This window comes from Dipodomys spectabilis, unplaced genomic scaffold, assembly GCF_019054845.1.
Source record: "Dipodomys spectabilis isolate Male_0828 unplaced genomic scaffold, ASM1905484v1 ptg000043l, whole genome shotgun sequence".
NCBI lineage: Eukaryota > Metazoa > Chordata > Mammalia > Rodentia > Heteromyidae > Dipodomys > Dipodomys spectabilis.
Genome location: NW_024870720.1, coordinates 12,587,451 through 12,600,931, shown reverse-complemented (window position 1 = coordinate 12,600,931; position 13,481 = coordinate 12,587,451). Strand labels below are relative to the sequence as shown.

The following is a 13,481-nucleotide window of genomic DNA, read 5'->3' as shown; positions in this document are numbered from 1 at the left end:
GGAACTGCACCTTTTACTCAATACCTATAATAGGTGTTTAAGATCAAATGAGCTTCCCCAAATAAGTGTCTTTGAAAGCTTGATGTTTTAGTCATAATCCTATGCTCCATATATTCGGTGGAGATTAGAGTTTAACCTAGCAGCTTCAGAAAATGCACTTGAAAGTTTGGAGGCAGATAAAACTTGATTCAAACACAGATTTGCCATTTGCTAGTGATGAGACCTGGAAACTTTTATTAGCTTGTCTCTGAGAATGATGCCTTTGACATGGAGCCGCGCGTGCGTGCGTGCGTGAGTGTGTGCGTGTGTGCGTGCGTCTTGGCATGTATTTGCTAGAATGACTACTATGAAGTGCTCATACATGGTCTACCCTATCTGTCATGTGTTCTCATAAATAGCACTCCTATTCCGATACTGTAGTCAAAGATAGTATAGGAGTTTCTTGGAGAGTATAGATTTTATCTCCTCTTTCAGAAGTACAGGATTTGTATTTCTCTTTCATTCTTTCTAGTCTGCTACCCATTTAGTTGACAAAGTGATCATTTAAAAACACAAATTGCCTTTCTTCCTCCTGGGGCTTTTTGCCAGACAAAGAATTCAAGCTAAGTTCTCCCCCACATCTTTTAAAGCCATGGTTGCTTATGTGCTGTCATGGACCTGGTCCTAACCATGAGGACCATTTTTCCTGTTCTCAGAAATGCTGCAAAAATGTTTTTCCCTGGGAAAAAAATCTTACTCCTCACAGTAAGCCCTCTGTCTCAAAGTCCTCCTCCTGCCTTCCTTCCTGCCTTCCTTCCTGCCTTCCTTCCTGCCTTCCTTCCTGCCTTCCTGCCTGCCTTCCTTCCTTCCTTTCTCTTTCTCTTTCTTTCTTTCTTTCTTTCTCTCTTTCTTTTTTTCTTTCTTTCTTTCTTTCTGATTATGTTTAAGTAGTTGTACAAAGGAGTTACCATTTAACAAAGCAGTTTATGGATACATCTTGATCATTGTCAACCCTTCCAACATTCTCATGGCCCACCCCTTTTGGCTAACCATTTCCCTTACATTTTTTTCTAATCCTCTTCGGTACATTTTCTATTTTCTTTGCAGCATGATGTCTCTTTTGCTTATCAGGGTGTTGTCAGTCTTACTTTAACTTTCCACACTAGCAGAGAACTTGCTGGCTTTGTACATCCTTATTATTCTCAGTGTTCAGAACAGTGATCCACACATAGTAGGTGCTGGATAGATATTTGTTGAAATGAAAGCAAACTCTTTAGTAAACTCTTTAATGAGGGAGCCCTTATTAAAGCCTCACTCAATTGGAGTTAAAAATATGCTATGGGGGGCTGGGAAGGTGGCTCAGTGGTAGAGCCCTTGCCTTGCATGCCTGAGGCCCTGGGTTCGATTCCTCAGCACCACATAAGCAAAAAGAAAAAAAAGCCGGAAGTGGCGCTGTGGCTCAAGTGGTAGAGTGCTAGCCTTGAGCTGAAGAGCTGAGGGACAGCGCCCAGGCCCAGAGTTCAGGCCCCAGGACCGGACCCAAAAAAAAAAAAAAAAATATGCTATGGTTATACACTTTTTTCATAATTTTTTTTTTTTTTTTGGTCAGTCGTGGGGCTTGAACTCTGGGCTTCGGCACTGTCCCTGCACTTTTCAGCTCAAGGCAAGCACTCTACCGCTTGACCTACAGTGCCACTTCTGGTCTTCCAGTGGTTTATTGGAGATAAGAGTCTCACGGACTTTCCTGCCTGGGCTGGCTTTGAACCGCAGTCCTCAGATCTCAGCCTCCTGAGTAACTAGGATTACAGGCGTGAGCCACCAATGCCAGGCTTTTTAAAAATAATTTTTATGTTCCTGAAAATTTATGCATGATCAAGCTTTGTATGTATAATTAAAAGAGCTGCAATTGTAAAGGGCCTTGGATAATATTTTCAGAGATGATTTAACATCCTTTGGAATGAGCTATAGTTGGCAGAATAACCACTTAAGATAAACTTGCATGCCTCTATCACTGTTAGAATCCTGCACCTAATAGTTGAGGGAATATGAGGGTGTGTCTGAATACTGGCTTGAGGGCTTTATACTTTTGTTTGAATATTAACTCGTTAGTGCTTAGTTAAAAAGATACTGAATCAATTCTATTTGAAAATCTTAGACTTTGAGAAAGGGGGAGAATTTGATTTTAATATTGGGATTGTTTGTGGAGACAAGTGGAGAGAAGGAAAGAGAAGAAGGCTGAAAGATATTGAAATACATGTGTTTATGTATAGTCATAAATACATGTGTTTATGTATAGTCATGAGTAGAATTAAAAATAAATAATAAAGTGAAGGAATGCACATTATCATTATATCAAGAAAAATAAAATTATCCTGAAATGAGGACCACATCTCCTGTGATCTTTCTGAGCTAGGTATATATATATATATATACATATATATATATATACACACACATATATATGTATATATACATATATATACATATGTATATATGTATATATATGTATATATATATATACATGAATGTATAATGTGTATATGTATATATCGCTTTAACTGTATATCATTTCAATCTGTGTAGATTCTACATATAAGACAAAGCATATCATATTTGTGCTTCTCAATCTGGCTTCCTTTGATTAACATAATGATCTCCAGTTTCATTCATTTTCCTGAAAATCACATAATTTACTTCTTTAGAGCTGAATGATACTCCATTGTATGTTGTTTCCCTGTTTATTAGCATATGTTATGGATGCAAATGGGCTTAATTATGCTACTTTCTCTCATGTGTCCAGTGTAACCTGATCAAATCCACTTCCTCTATCATTGTCCTTCATAATTTGCTCATTAAACCCATTTTAACAAGTAAAAAAAAAAGAAAATCTTAGACTTAAGGTTTATATAAAGAGCAGAAACAAAACTTAATAAACTGTTTAGGGAATAATGAGCAGGGTGGCAGGTGAGAATGTTTGTTCACGTGAGTAATAGTCGGGGAAAGTGAGACGTGCAGTCCTGAGGGTGCATCACGCCCATCCACAGCGGTTTCTGAACCTTGGTGTGGAAGAAGAGCCACACTGCTTCTGTTCCTTCTACCAAGGCAAAGCAGAATAGCTAATTGCAAATCATTGAAGAGTTGCATAAGTACAAAATGGTCTGAGGACATAATGTGCATGAGTTATCACTGGAGGTATTTAGCCCTGCAGATGAGAATTTATGGGAGATGTTGAGTAAGGAATCTTGCATCTTTGTGGTGCAGGGTTGGTTTCCCACTTTATGGACCACAGCAGGTCCATACACAGTAGCCCGTTGTACTGAAGAATAAGGAGATCTGAACTCCATGAAACAAGGTAAATAAAATTACATGTGTTATATGCTTTTTCAGGGGCACTTATGTGTTCACTTAGACAGTCATAATCAGAGAATATACCTGGAAGTTTTGTGAGGGATCGTGTTGATATCTGATGGATTGTATCCAGTAACCACACATGGGAAAATGCATTAATTATATAAAATCAGCATATGCCTATTTTATGACATTTTTCTAAAGAAAATAATGCTCATATTCTAACTTAAGTTACAAAAGATTTTAACTGTCTCTAAAACCTTATTGGGTCATAGTAATATGAAAAATATTAGATTCAATTTTTTTCATAACTTATACTTGCAAACATTTATAAGTCAGTACTGAGGGGAAATAGATGAGCTTTGTTGCTATGACCAAGTAACTATGCTGAAAGTTGTTTGGTGGTTACCTCTTCAAGTGTACCAGCTAACCCAGAAGCAGTAGCCTTCTAGTTTAGCCAGCACCTGCCACCAGGCTGTCCAATCATATTACAGTTCTGTTTTCAACACCAGGCAGTGCTGGGGAACAAGTCTGCCTCTTGGCATTAAACCTAAAATATCAAATGATACGTGAAGTTACATGTCATGAGCCAAAGTGGCTGAAAGTGTAGACAGTCCACAATCAGGTAAGTCAGATTGCTTTCATTATACAAAGATATAAAACTGGGATAATTAGGCCACGATGGATGAGATCTTTCTGCAAAAGCTTTTTCATGTTATGGACAATCGAGAGCACATGTTACCTCACCAAGTGCTGTGGGGTCATTTGTTTACTTTTCTCCCCAGTAATTCATGGTATTATGTGGATGTGACTAGAATTTAGAAATAGCATTTGATTCGATTCATTTGAAGATCCATACTCATTGCAACATTTCATAGTCTGCCAAAATCAAAACAGCTGCTAAAGTAATGTAACAATCGCAAACTCCCTTTGTGATTTGTTAATCTCCTATCCCAAGGGTCCTGTAAGTATGCCAAATACTAATGAGAATCAGCATCGTGTTGGTTAGAAGGGTGTGGGATTTTATACTCTCTTTTAGGAACTGTTGTGTGGTTTTTCTATTACTCATACCCATCTTAATTCAATCTGTGTTTATCTGTTGGTAATTTCCTTGTGTTGCTCTGTTTGAAGAGTGACACCCTACCATTAGTGTGTTAGATAGTTCATCTACCAGGGATTTTTAGTCCATGAGCCATTTTATTGACCCTTTCTTTTTACATGGGAATAATTTAAAAACTGATTCTGCCAATGTAGAATTTGCTGACCAGAAGGAGAGAGGATTTCAAGGGTATGAGCAGTGGGAACTCTTTCACAATTCACAAAATTAGAAGGCAAGTGGTGGTGGTTCTTTTTTGCTTTTATAAAAGTTTAATTGTGATTATAAAAGTGCTGTCTAGAGGGTCACAGTCACACAAGTCAGGTAAAGAGTCCATATTTTTTGGACAATGTCGCCCCTCCCCTTGTCTTCTCTGCATTCAGTTGCCCTTTGTCCTTCCATTTCGGGTTCTCCCCTTACACTCCCGAAGACATATACATGAGCAAACAGAACAAAAGGAAAAGAAAACAACAACAGCAAAAAAGAAAAAAACCCTCTTGCTTTCATTTTCTAGGTTCATTTTGATAAATATTATAATTTCATATGATCAGTTGCACATAGGCATCGCACCTTTCTGTTCCTCTCCTAAGAGTATCCTTTTTTGGTCTCTTGGTGATGGTTCTTTCCCCAACTTTGCTACTGACAGCCTTCATCCAAGAAGGGGCTAGGCTTCCTCTGTTCATGGTTTAGTTTATTGGAGATATATTTATGGAGAGCAGATTATACAGACTAAAGATTCAGTTGCAAAAAAAGTACACAGAATGCTTGGCTTCTGTGGAAATGATATTAGAAAGGTGAGAGATAAACAATAACAAAAAGAAGACATTCCCTAGATGATAAATAAATAATGTCATATAGCAATAAGTGCATTGGATCAAACAACACAGAGAAAGCAGCGTTCTGGAAGTGTAGGAGTAGAGTTAAGAGGTTTAATTTTGAGTGGTGTCATTTGGGAAAACTACACTGGGAAAGTTACATTTGATCCCTGAGTATATGGGAGTCCAGAAGATGAAGAAGAGATGGATATCCCTCGTGTGCTGTGGTAACTGGCCAAACTGGGCAAGAGTTCATGATGCACCTGCAGGAAGACATTGTTCCCAAGGCTGTGAGTATGGGGTAAGGCATGAAGGAGAACTGAGGGGGAATTACTAGGAACACGTAGAGCCTGGGATCTCCCTCTGAGCTCCTGACATCAGTTTCTTTGGGAAAGATGTTGAAGAAAATATTATTTAATTTGTTACAGTATCAAAACACCCATTTCTAGAGTACCAGAAGCCTCTTCTGAGTCTAGAAATATGGAAATGAATAAAAGATGGTACTACTTTCAAGTTTCTGAATGTAGTTAGGGACCAAGTAGGACAATAACTCAGTGATTTCACAATGCGATCAGTTTACAAGATGTGGAAGTAACACAAAGAAAGATACAATCCTTCTAATATGGTGCCAGAAGACCACTAACAAGGAGGTAACAGGTAAAAACTCTGCCATAAGGATAAGGTGGAGAAAAAGGCATTTCTGGAAAAGTACTACCTTAGATCTACCATACATAAGAGGAGCTATAGCTAGTTTAGTTTATTAGAACCTTAAATGGAGTGGGGGAGGAAAGAACAAATGGATTTAAAACATATTCACAAAGTAAGGTTGGCAACATCTAATGATTAATGAGTAGGGAGGTTGGGGGTAAGGAAAAGGATTTTGGACTTGATAGGAAGAAAGTTATGTATATCAAAGAAAGAGTGATGGTTGGCTTAATATAATTTTTTTACTGTGGTTCAAGAAATCCATGCAGTAATTTTCCTTTGAGTGGAAATTAAAACCAGCTTTCTTTCTATAGGAGATGACATGATTTATACGTTCTTCTAAATTGGCTCCATGAAATGAACACAGAGAATAAACAACAGCTTTCATTCATAGCATTTGCTGATTTCTGGGCTGTAAACACTCCTACCAGATTTCAAGCTAATAATAGTTGGCCTATCTACTCACATGCCACTGCATTTCATCCCTCAATGAGTATTTGTTGAGCCTTCTTTGGGTGTGAGATATGCAGTGGTTAACTGGTGTGTTCTCATTTTCTTTTCCACATCTACTTTCAACCCTCCTCTTTAGTTCAGTAATGGCTACTTTTGTTTTAGCTCTGTATGTCTCAGCTGATGGAAGACATGAGCAGAGACCACTGTGCAGGGGGAAAGACAGGTTGGCTAAAGATTCCTTGGGGTTTCCTCTGCCAAGTTACATGGGTTGGCCGGATCCCACTGTGAGAGACCATGGCTCCTGTCAGCCTTCCCTGCATGATTGTCTCCAAGCTTCAGCAACTGTTCCAGTCCCTTTCCCAAACATACGAGGCCAGCAGCTCCATACCTCGGCTTCCTGTTGGCCTTGGTATTGATATTATGAAGCTATCCCTTCATAGGTGACTTTTTCATTAAACTCTGCAATGGTCTACCTTTACTGAGTCAGTTCTTCTCTGTTGGAACCGTGCTAGCATCAATAAAGAAAAGCATAGTCATAGCTCTGTGTGTTAGCGTTTCTTGCAAATATGAGCCCGAAATGCCCTCTCTCTGGTATTATTTCTCCTTTGTTGTGAGATAATGGCAATTGTAAGCATGAGCTTGAACAATTTTCTGGTTGTATATTTAATGGAGGTGGAGAACAAGAAGCATCATTCCTGCCTTTCTCATACCCTTACCTAAGTATAAACTTTTACAAGATCTCTTTCAGTCACCAGAATGTGCTGACACAGGAAGATGACATTATTACATGGAGAACAAACCATCTTTTTTTTTTTTTCTCTTTTCCAGCAATGGTGATGAATTGACATTCCCGTGTCACTTGTGGGTTCACACTCCTGTGTTATATGTGAAAAGGAGCTGTTTAGATGAGACATTTTGGAGCAAGTACTTGGTTCTGAGATCTTTTTAGATTTAGGTTTCCGCATAATAGAAAAGAAGGAAAGGAATATAGATTGACAGATTTCCACCACTAATATTCTCCTCACTGCCAAGTAAGGGCCACAGATCTGGGAGGTGTCAAACTGACTTTGTGGGCTTGTTCACCAAACAATACAACTGTTGGACTGAGGGGCCATTCCCAAGTAATGTCACCTGGGCTTTCCTCATAAGCTACTTTCTTCATCAAAGCCAGATAGATGTCAAACTCCTTGCCTCCTATTGATGGAAGCAAGTCACTAAGCTGGCCCATATTCATGAAGAAGGGCTCACACCGTTCATGGATGCTGGGAGGCAAAGGTTTGTGGCTACCACCTTAAGAAAGTCCTTAACACAAAAATTGCCTCTCTTTTTTTCATAGAGACCGAGTTTTTAACTCCAAGCTCTCCTAACATAAAGGTCAATTTATTTATCAAAAGTAAAAGTTGACAACTAAATGCAAGACAGGATCCTGAGCAGAGATTAGAGCAACATTTGAAGCTGGTCCTTAGTTTAGTATTATGCTCATGTTAATTTCCTGGTTCTCTATTATAATTATATAAGGGATTACTTTGGGGAATCCTGGATGAAAGATATGTGAAAATTGATTTGTACTATTACCATAACTTCTTGGTAAATATGAAGGTAGTTTAAATTAATAATTAGAAAAATGTGATTCTTAATCAAAAAATCTCCTGGCCATGTAAATTTAATTTGTGGTTGCAGATTATTCAAAAATTTTGTTATGTCTTTTTAGAACTAGATTGAAGGTGCATCTTAATTTTTTGGAGAAAAATTCTCTAACAAATTTAGGAAAAATGCTATATAATTTATTTTAGTATATCTTTCTTAGTGAAAACATCTTTAGACCATCATCATATAGTAGCATTATTTGTATATTTGTAATATTTCCACAAATGATATAGTGCTGACGGACAAGCTTTCTGCTTTAGCTAGAGTTGAAATATGCCAGGGATTAATTTTTTCCACACCAGTGTCCTTCACACATCAATTTAAGAGAATCATCATTTCTAAAATAGCAATTCTGATAGCTGAAGTGGCTCCTCCCCCACACTGACCGCTGTTTTTCAGTTGTCAGTGTACTTGTTGCTTGGATATAGGCGCTTATATTCCAAAATAGTGTGGCCTATCTCACCACACTGCTCCTTGTGATGAAAGCAGAATATTTCATCCCTCAAGAGGCCGTTGAATTTCACACGAAGCAAGAACAAATAGCTTCTCATTTTGCTTACTACTTGAAAGGACTGCTGTCTATTAATGGTTTATCACTATTTTACATGTCTATCAAATTAAGGCTTATGAGTTGTGGCTGGTTCCATCTCTTAAGAGAGCTATTTGGAAATACTCTAGATATTTTTCTTAGAATCTATTTTTAGAATGGAGGGCCTAATGGTATTTTAATGTCTCTATGTATTCCCAGGACAAATCTTGAGGGAAAAAAAGTCTGTTACTTCTTGATATCTATCAAAGTTGGTGGGATTATGAGTGCCCCTCTGAGAAATAATGCATTCAAGAATGAACTTTGATTTACAGACTGATCATAGCAAAGGACCATGACAAATGGTGCAAACTCCAGCTCTTCTCAACGCCTCACTTTTCACATGATAAAACTAAATCTTGTCATGGGTAAACTGTTGGCCCAGGATCTGACACTGGAGGAGTGATCATGTGAAAGTTGTTGGGTGGTTGACTTAGAAAAGTGACCATTGCAAGAGTCAATGACCATGAGTCAGTTTCTGGGTTAAAGACTTAACTCGAATGAAAGGGGTGACGTTGATCGAGATACCATTGTACTGATAAACACATGTTGAAGTCCCTTTGTATAACTAGAGATAATAAATGAATACTTCACTTTAGAAGACAAAAAACAGTCTTCTGGCAATCTGTATGAAACCTCATTTTCATTGCCATGAGAGATTGTATAGAAAAAAATGCAGAAGAATCAGAAAATAGTCTCAGAAGTGAGGATAGGCCCAGGAATCACTTTGGAGTTGCTTCTCCTTCTTCAAGAGTAGTCCGCATTGTAGCTACCATTCCCACTTCAAAATATCACAGTCAGTGAAGTGGTACCCAACATTTCATTGATTCCTTTGTCCCAGCAAGCAGTCTCTTTTAATGAAGCAAACCTCTCCTAAAGGTTTTAGTGTCCATCTATTATTATGCATTTCTATTCTGTCCATCCTCTCTCTCTCTCTCTCTCTCTCTCTCTCTTCTCTCTCTCTCTCTCTCTCTCTCTCTCTCTCTCTCTCTCTCTCTCTCTCTCTCTCTCTCTCTCTCTCTTAATTTGAAGGCCCAGTAAGACTTACTAAAATTGGGAGTACATATTTGATTGTAGAAATGGAAATATGTATTTTGTGCACTTTCTTACAGTTGATTTTCTGGGTGGACTGATGGAGTTGTAGTGTCAGAATAATATCCAGACATTGAGACCCAGTGTCAGGGATAGGGCAGAGAGACACCAAAGACAAGTTTGGCTTGTTTTATAGCTTTACTGTGGGTTGTCTTAGGTTAGAGTATAAGAGAGTAGCAGTACCTTTACCCATTTTTGTGTGTGTGTGCTACTTAGCCTCTTTGACAAATACTACATAAGTTGTGGGTTAACTGCTAGGCTTTTGTAGAATGAAGGGCAATTCAAATCACCTGGTATATGGTTGAAGAATAGGAAAGGATGTATCAAGATTAGCTTGAAACTAATCTTGGTGGTACTTCTATTCATGAAGTAAGAACTTAACAATAGTGCAGTAGGGAATTGAATGGGTTCTTGGGTATGTCTGCATGAATTCTGAGCCTGGATCTGCTACTCACTACTGCAGTGAGCTTAAACAAGACTTATTTTTACCATACTTCCATTTGTTATTTGTGTATTAGGGATAATAGTGGCAAAAAAATCCCCCAGTCATAAAGGTTTTTGTTAGATACAAATAATACATATAACACAAGTGTCTACCAAAGTATAAACAATTGTGTGGAAATCTGTACTTATGTACTATAATTTTATTTGATAAAATATAGCCTAATTTCTGTGGAATAAGATTGAGAAAAGGAAATATTTAAGAACAATGCTATTTAAATAATATCTCTTCTATGTATATCTAATATATTTTCTAAGTGGCAATCAGATATCTTTTTATACCACGATATCTGCCTGGACCAACTCATATGTACCATGGGTCATATTCATTGTCAAATTTAGTCACATTAATTTATGTAATTATATGACTATAGGATTATAAAAGTTATTTCATTTTAATGTGACTTTCTGAAAGTGAAAACCAGAATGTATTTGTTATCAGAATGTAATTGTTCTGTACCCTTTTTCTACATGTGTGTGTGTGTGTGTGTGTGTGTGTGTTTGTAAAGATTCTCCTCTAGACTCTTCTAGAGAACCTGTAAGTTCTGTTTTATCTTTCTGGATGGTATATCTTTTTTTATTTCTATATCTGCAGCATAGTGTTCCTTAGGCTCTATGAGCTTGTTTGATCAAGGGGTTTGTAAAGCTCAATTACTAGGTCCTCATCTGAGAAAAAGTGATGTGAGAGAGTAGATGGAGCATGGTGTCTGTTTCCATGTTTTCCATTAGGAAGGTAAAAGTAGGAGCTGTGTGACCTTTGGCTTTGAGTACAGGCTAGAATCAACCTGGGCCAGTGCTTGTAAATGAGTTTTTTGTTTTTGTTTTTTGTTTTGTTTTTTTTTTTTTGTTGTGGGGCCTCTGGGTGCTGTCCTTCAGCTCTTCAGCACAAGGCTAGCGCCCTACCACTTGAGCCACAGCACCACTTCTGACTTTTTCTGCTTATTTGGTGCTGAGGACTCGAACCCAGGGCCTCATGCATGCAAGGTAAGTTATTTATGAGGTGTTATTTAAGGTTTCTTACAGGTTTACTATTGTATGATTTCATGATATCTTACCCAGCTTACATTTGGGAAGTGTATGCTTTGATGGATATGTATATTTTCTCTCCCAGTTTCCTTAAAATTCACCTAAATGCCTTTGGTAGATAACCAGCAAGGGTAAAAGATGCAAGTTGTGTCTGTGAGGTAGAAGAAGCCACCTGGATCTGGAAGGAAACAATTTGATGGCCTTGGCATTGTTAGCATCCAAATTTCTATGCACAAAGCTGTGGGTCACCTGGGACTGTTTGATTGCATGCTAGGCAAGATCCAGAGCCATCACTGATCTTAATATTCACACACATTGTTGATTTCTTCTACTGTGTACAAGATGAAACAGAAACCTGAAAAGATAAATAACTGTACAAGTTCTTCTAAATTGTTACTTGTCTGTACAATGCTTCTTTTGTGGAGAGGTTAGGAGCAACCATCTCTCTGTCTACTTGGCAGCGATATTTTGAATTTCTGAAAGAAGAGAGAATGTAAAAATTGAGATTAGCCAACTGTATGAGCTTTGTCATCTGGATGCCTTTGTAATCTGGAGGCCTTCCTTTCCTCCTTTTCCCCTTCTGTTGGCAAAATAGAATTAGTTTGGGTGAACCAGTATATTTAAGGAATTTAAGAAAATTAAGAAATAATCGTTTGGAATAAAGCTTTCTGCATTATGGAAGTAGCTTATTTCCTCCAAAATCCACATAATAAGATGGCTGAGATTGTTTGCCTATGACTGAATACAGAAATCTAATTTTTTGTCTATGGGAAATACAACGTAAGATACTATAGCACTGGCAGCGAACTTTAGTACCACTGTCATTTGAGAAGTTGTTTTATAAACACATTAATTTTCACCTTTTCCTTTTCTTCTAGGCATGGGCTTCTGCCCTGTCGATCTTTCTGTGAGGCTGCCAAAGAAGGCTGTGAATCTGTGCTTGGGATGGTGAACTCCTCCTGGCCCAGTTTGCTCAAATGTTCCCAGTTCAGAAACCTCACTGAAAGCAGCAATGGCAGCAGGGTTTGCTTCTCTCCACAGCAGGACAATGGAAAGCAAAGTAGGTGTCTGTGTTTTGCCTCATTTCATAGTTTGTTATCAAAATATAGCATTCATATACACACATATTTGCATGCAAACAGCAAATGTACAGTCCAGCTTTAACAAAGCACCAAAGCACAAATGAAGAGACAGGATATTAACAACTTACGAAATGTTCTCAAGCCTCCTCCTAGTCGTATCTCACTCTCCCCCAAGAAATCTCTGTACTGATTTTTAACACATTAGCTACCTTTGCCTATTTCTGAACTTCATACAAATGGAATCATAATCTATGATCATTTTATATCTGGGTTCGTTTGTGTAACATCGTGTTTGAGGAATTCATTCTGTTTCTGTTTTGTGATTCATTCATCTCATTGTGATTTAGTATTCTAAGATTTGATTATTCCACACTTTCTATATGTGGTCTGCTGTTATAGTGAAGTTGTTTCCACTTTCTACATTATGAATAGGGATGACATTAATACTTTTGGACAGATCTTAGGCTGACCACAGTTACATATTTGTATAGCAAAGTAGTTTTCTAAAATAGTTGTACTAATTTTTACTTTTAACAGTGTTGTGTGAAAGGTGTGATTGTTTCAAATACTATCCAAACTTTGGTATTGCCAATCATTATAACAATTCTAATGGGAGTAATGTGAGATCTCTTTGTGGTTTTATGCTTTCCTGATGAAATCTGACCCCATTTAAAAATCTGACTATCCCTTTATATGTCTGTACAGACATTTTGCCCAGTTTTGGTGGCTTTTTTCTTATCAACTTCTAGCTTTGCTTGCATTCTGGATATGTTTTGTTATGGCTTTGATCTTAAGTGTCTTCCAAAAGGCCAGTTGCCAGTGGCTTTGTCTGTAATCCTACCTACTCCAAAAGCTGAGATATGAGGATCACAATTTGAAGCCAACCTGGGCAGGAAAGTTTGTGAGACTCTTATCTTCCTTCACTTAACCATCAGAAAGCTGGATGTGGTATAGTTGAAGTTGTAGAACACCAGCCTTGATTTCAAAAGCTAAGGAACAGTTAGTTCCCAGGCCCTAGGTTCAAGCCCCATTTGTGATATTGATAAAGAGTTAATCTGTGGCAATAGAATGCAAACAATAACCAAAAGACCTGGAATGGCTACATTAGGTCCAATAGATTTTAAACAAAAAACTGCTGTTAGAGAAGGAAG

At 37.9% G+C, this 13,481-nt stretch overlaps 1 protein-coding gene across 1 annotated transcript in view; it reads left to right on the top strand.

Moving 5' to 3' along the window:
* Corin (corin, serine peptidase) overlaps positions 1-13,481 on the top strand; it is a 172,183-nt gene that overhangs the window by 36,141 nt on the left and 122,561 nt on the right. Inside the window, exon 5 of the mRNA XM_042678361.1 lies at positions 12,127-12,308. Coding sequence (XP_042534295.1) covers positions 12,127-12,308 — 182 coding nt within the window. The remainder of the gene's footprint in view (positions 1-12,126; positions 12,309-13,481) is intronic.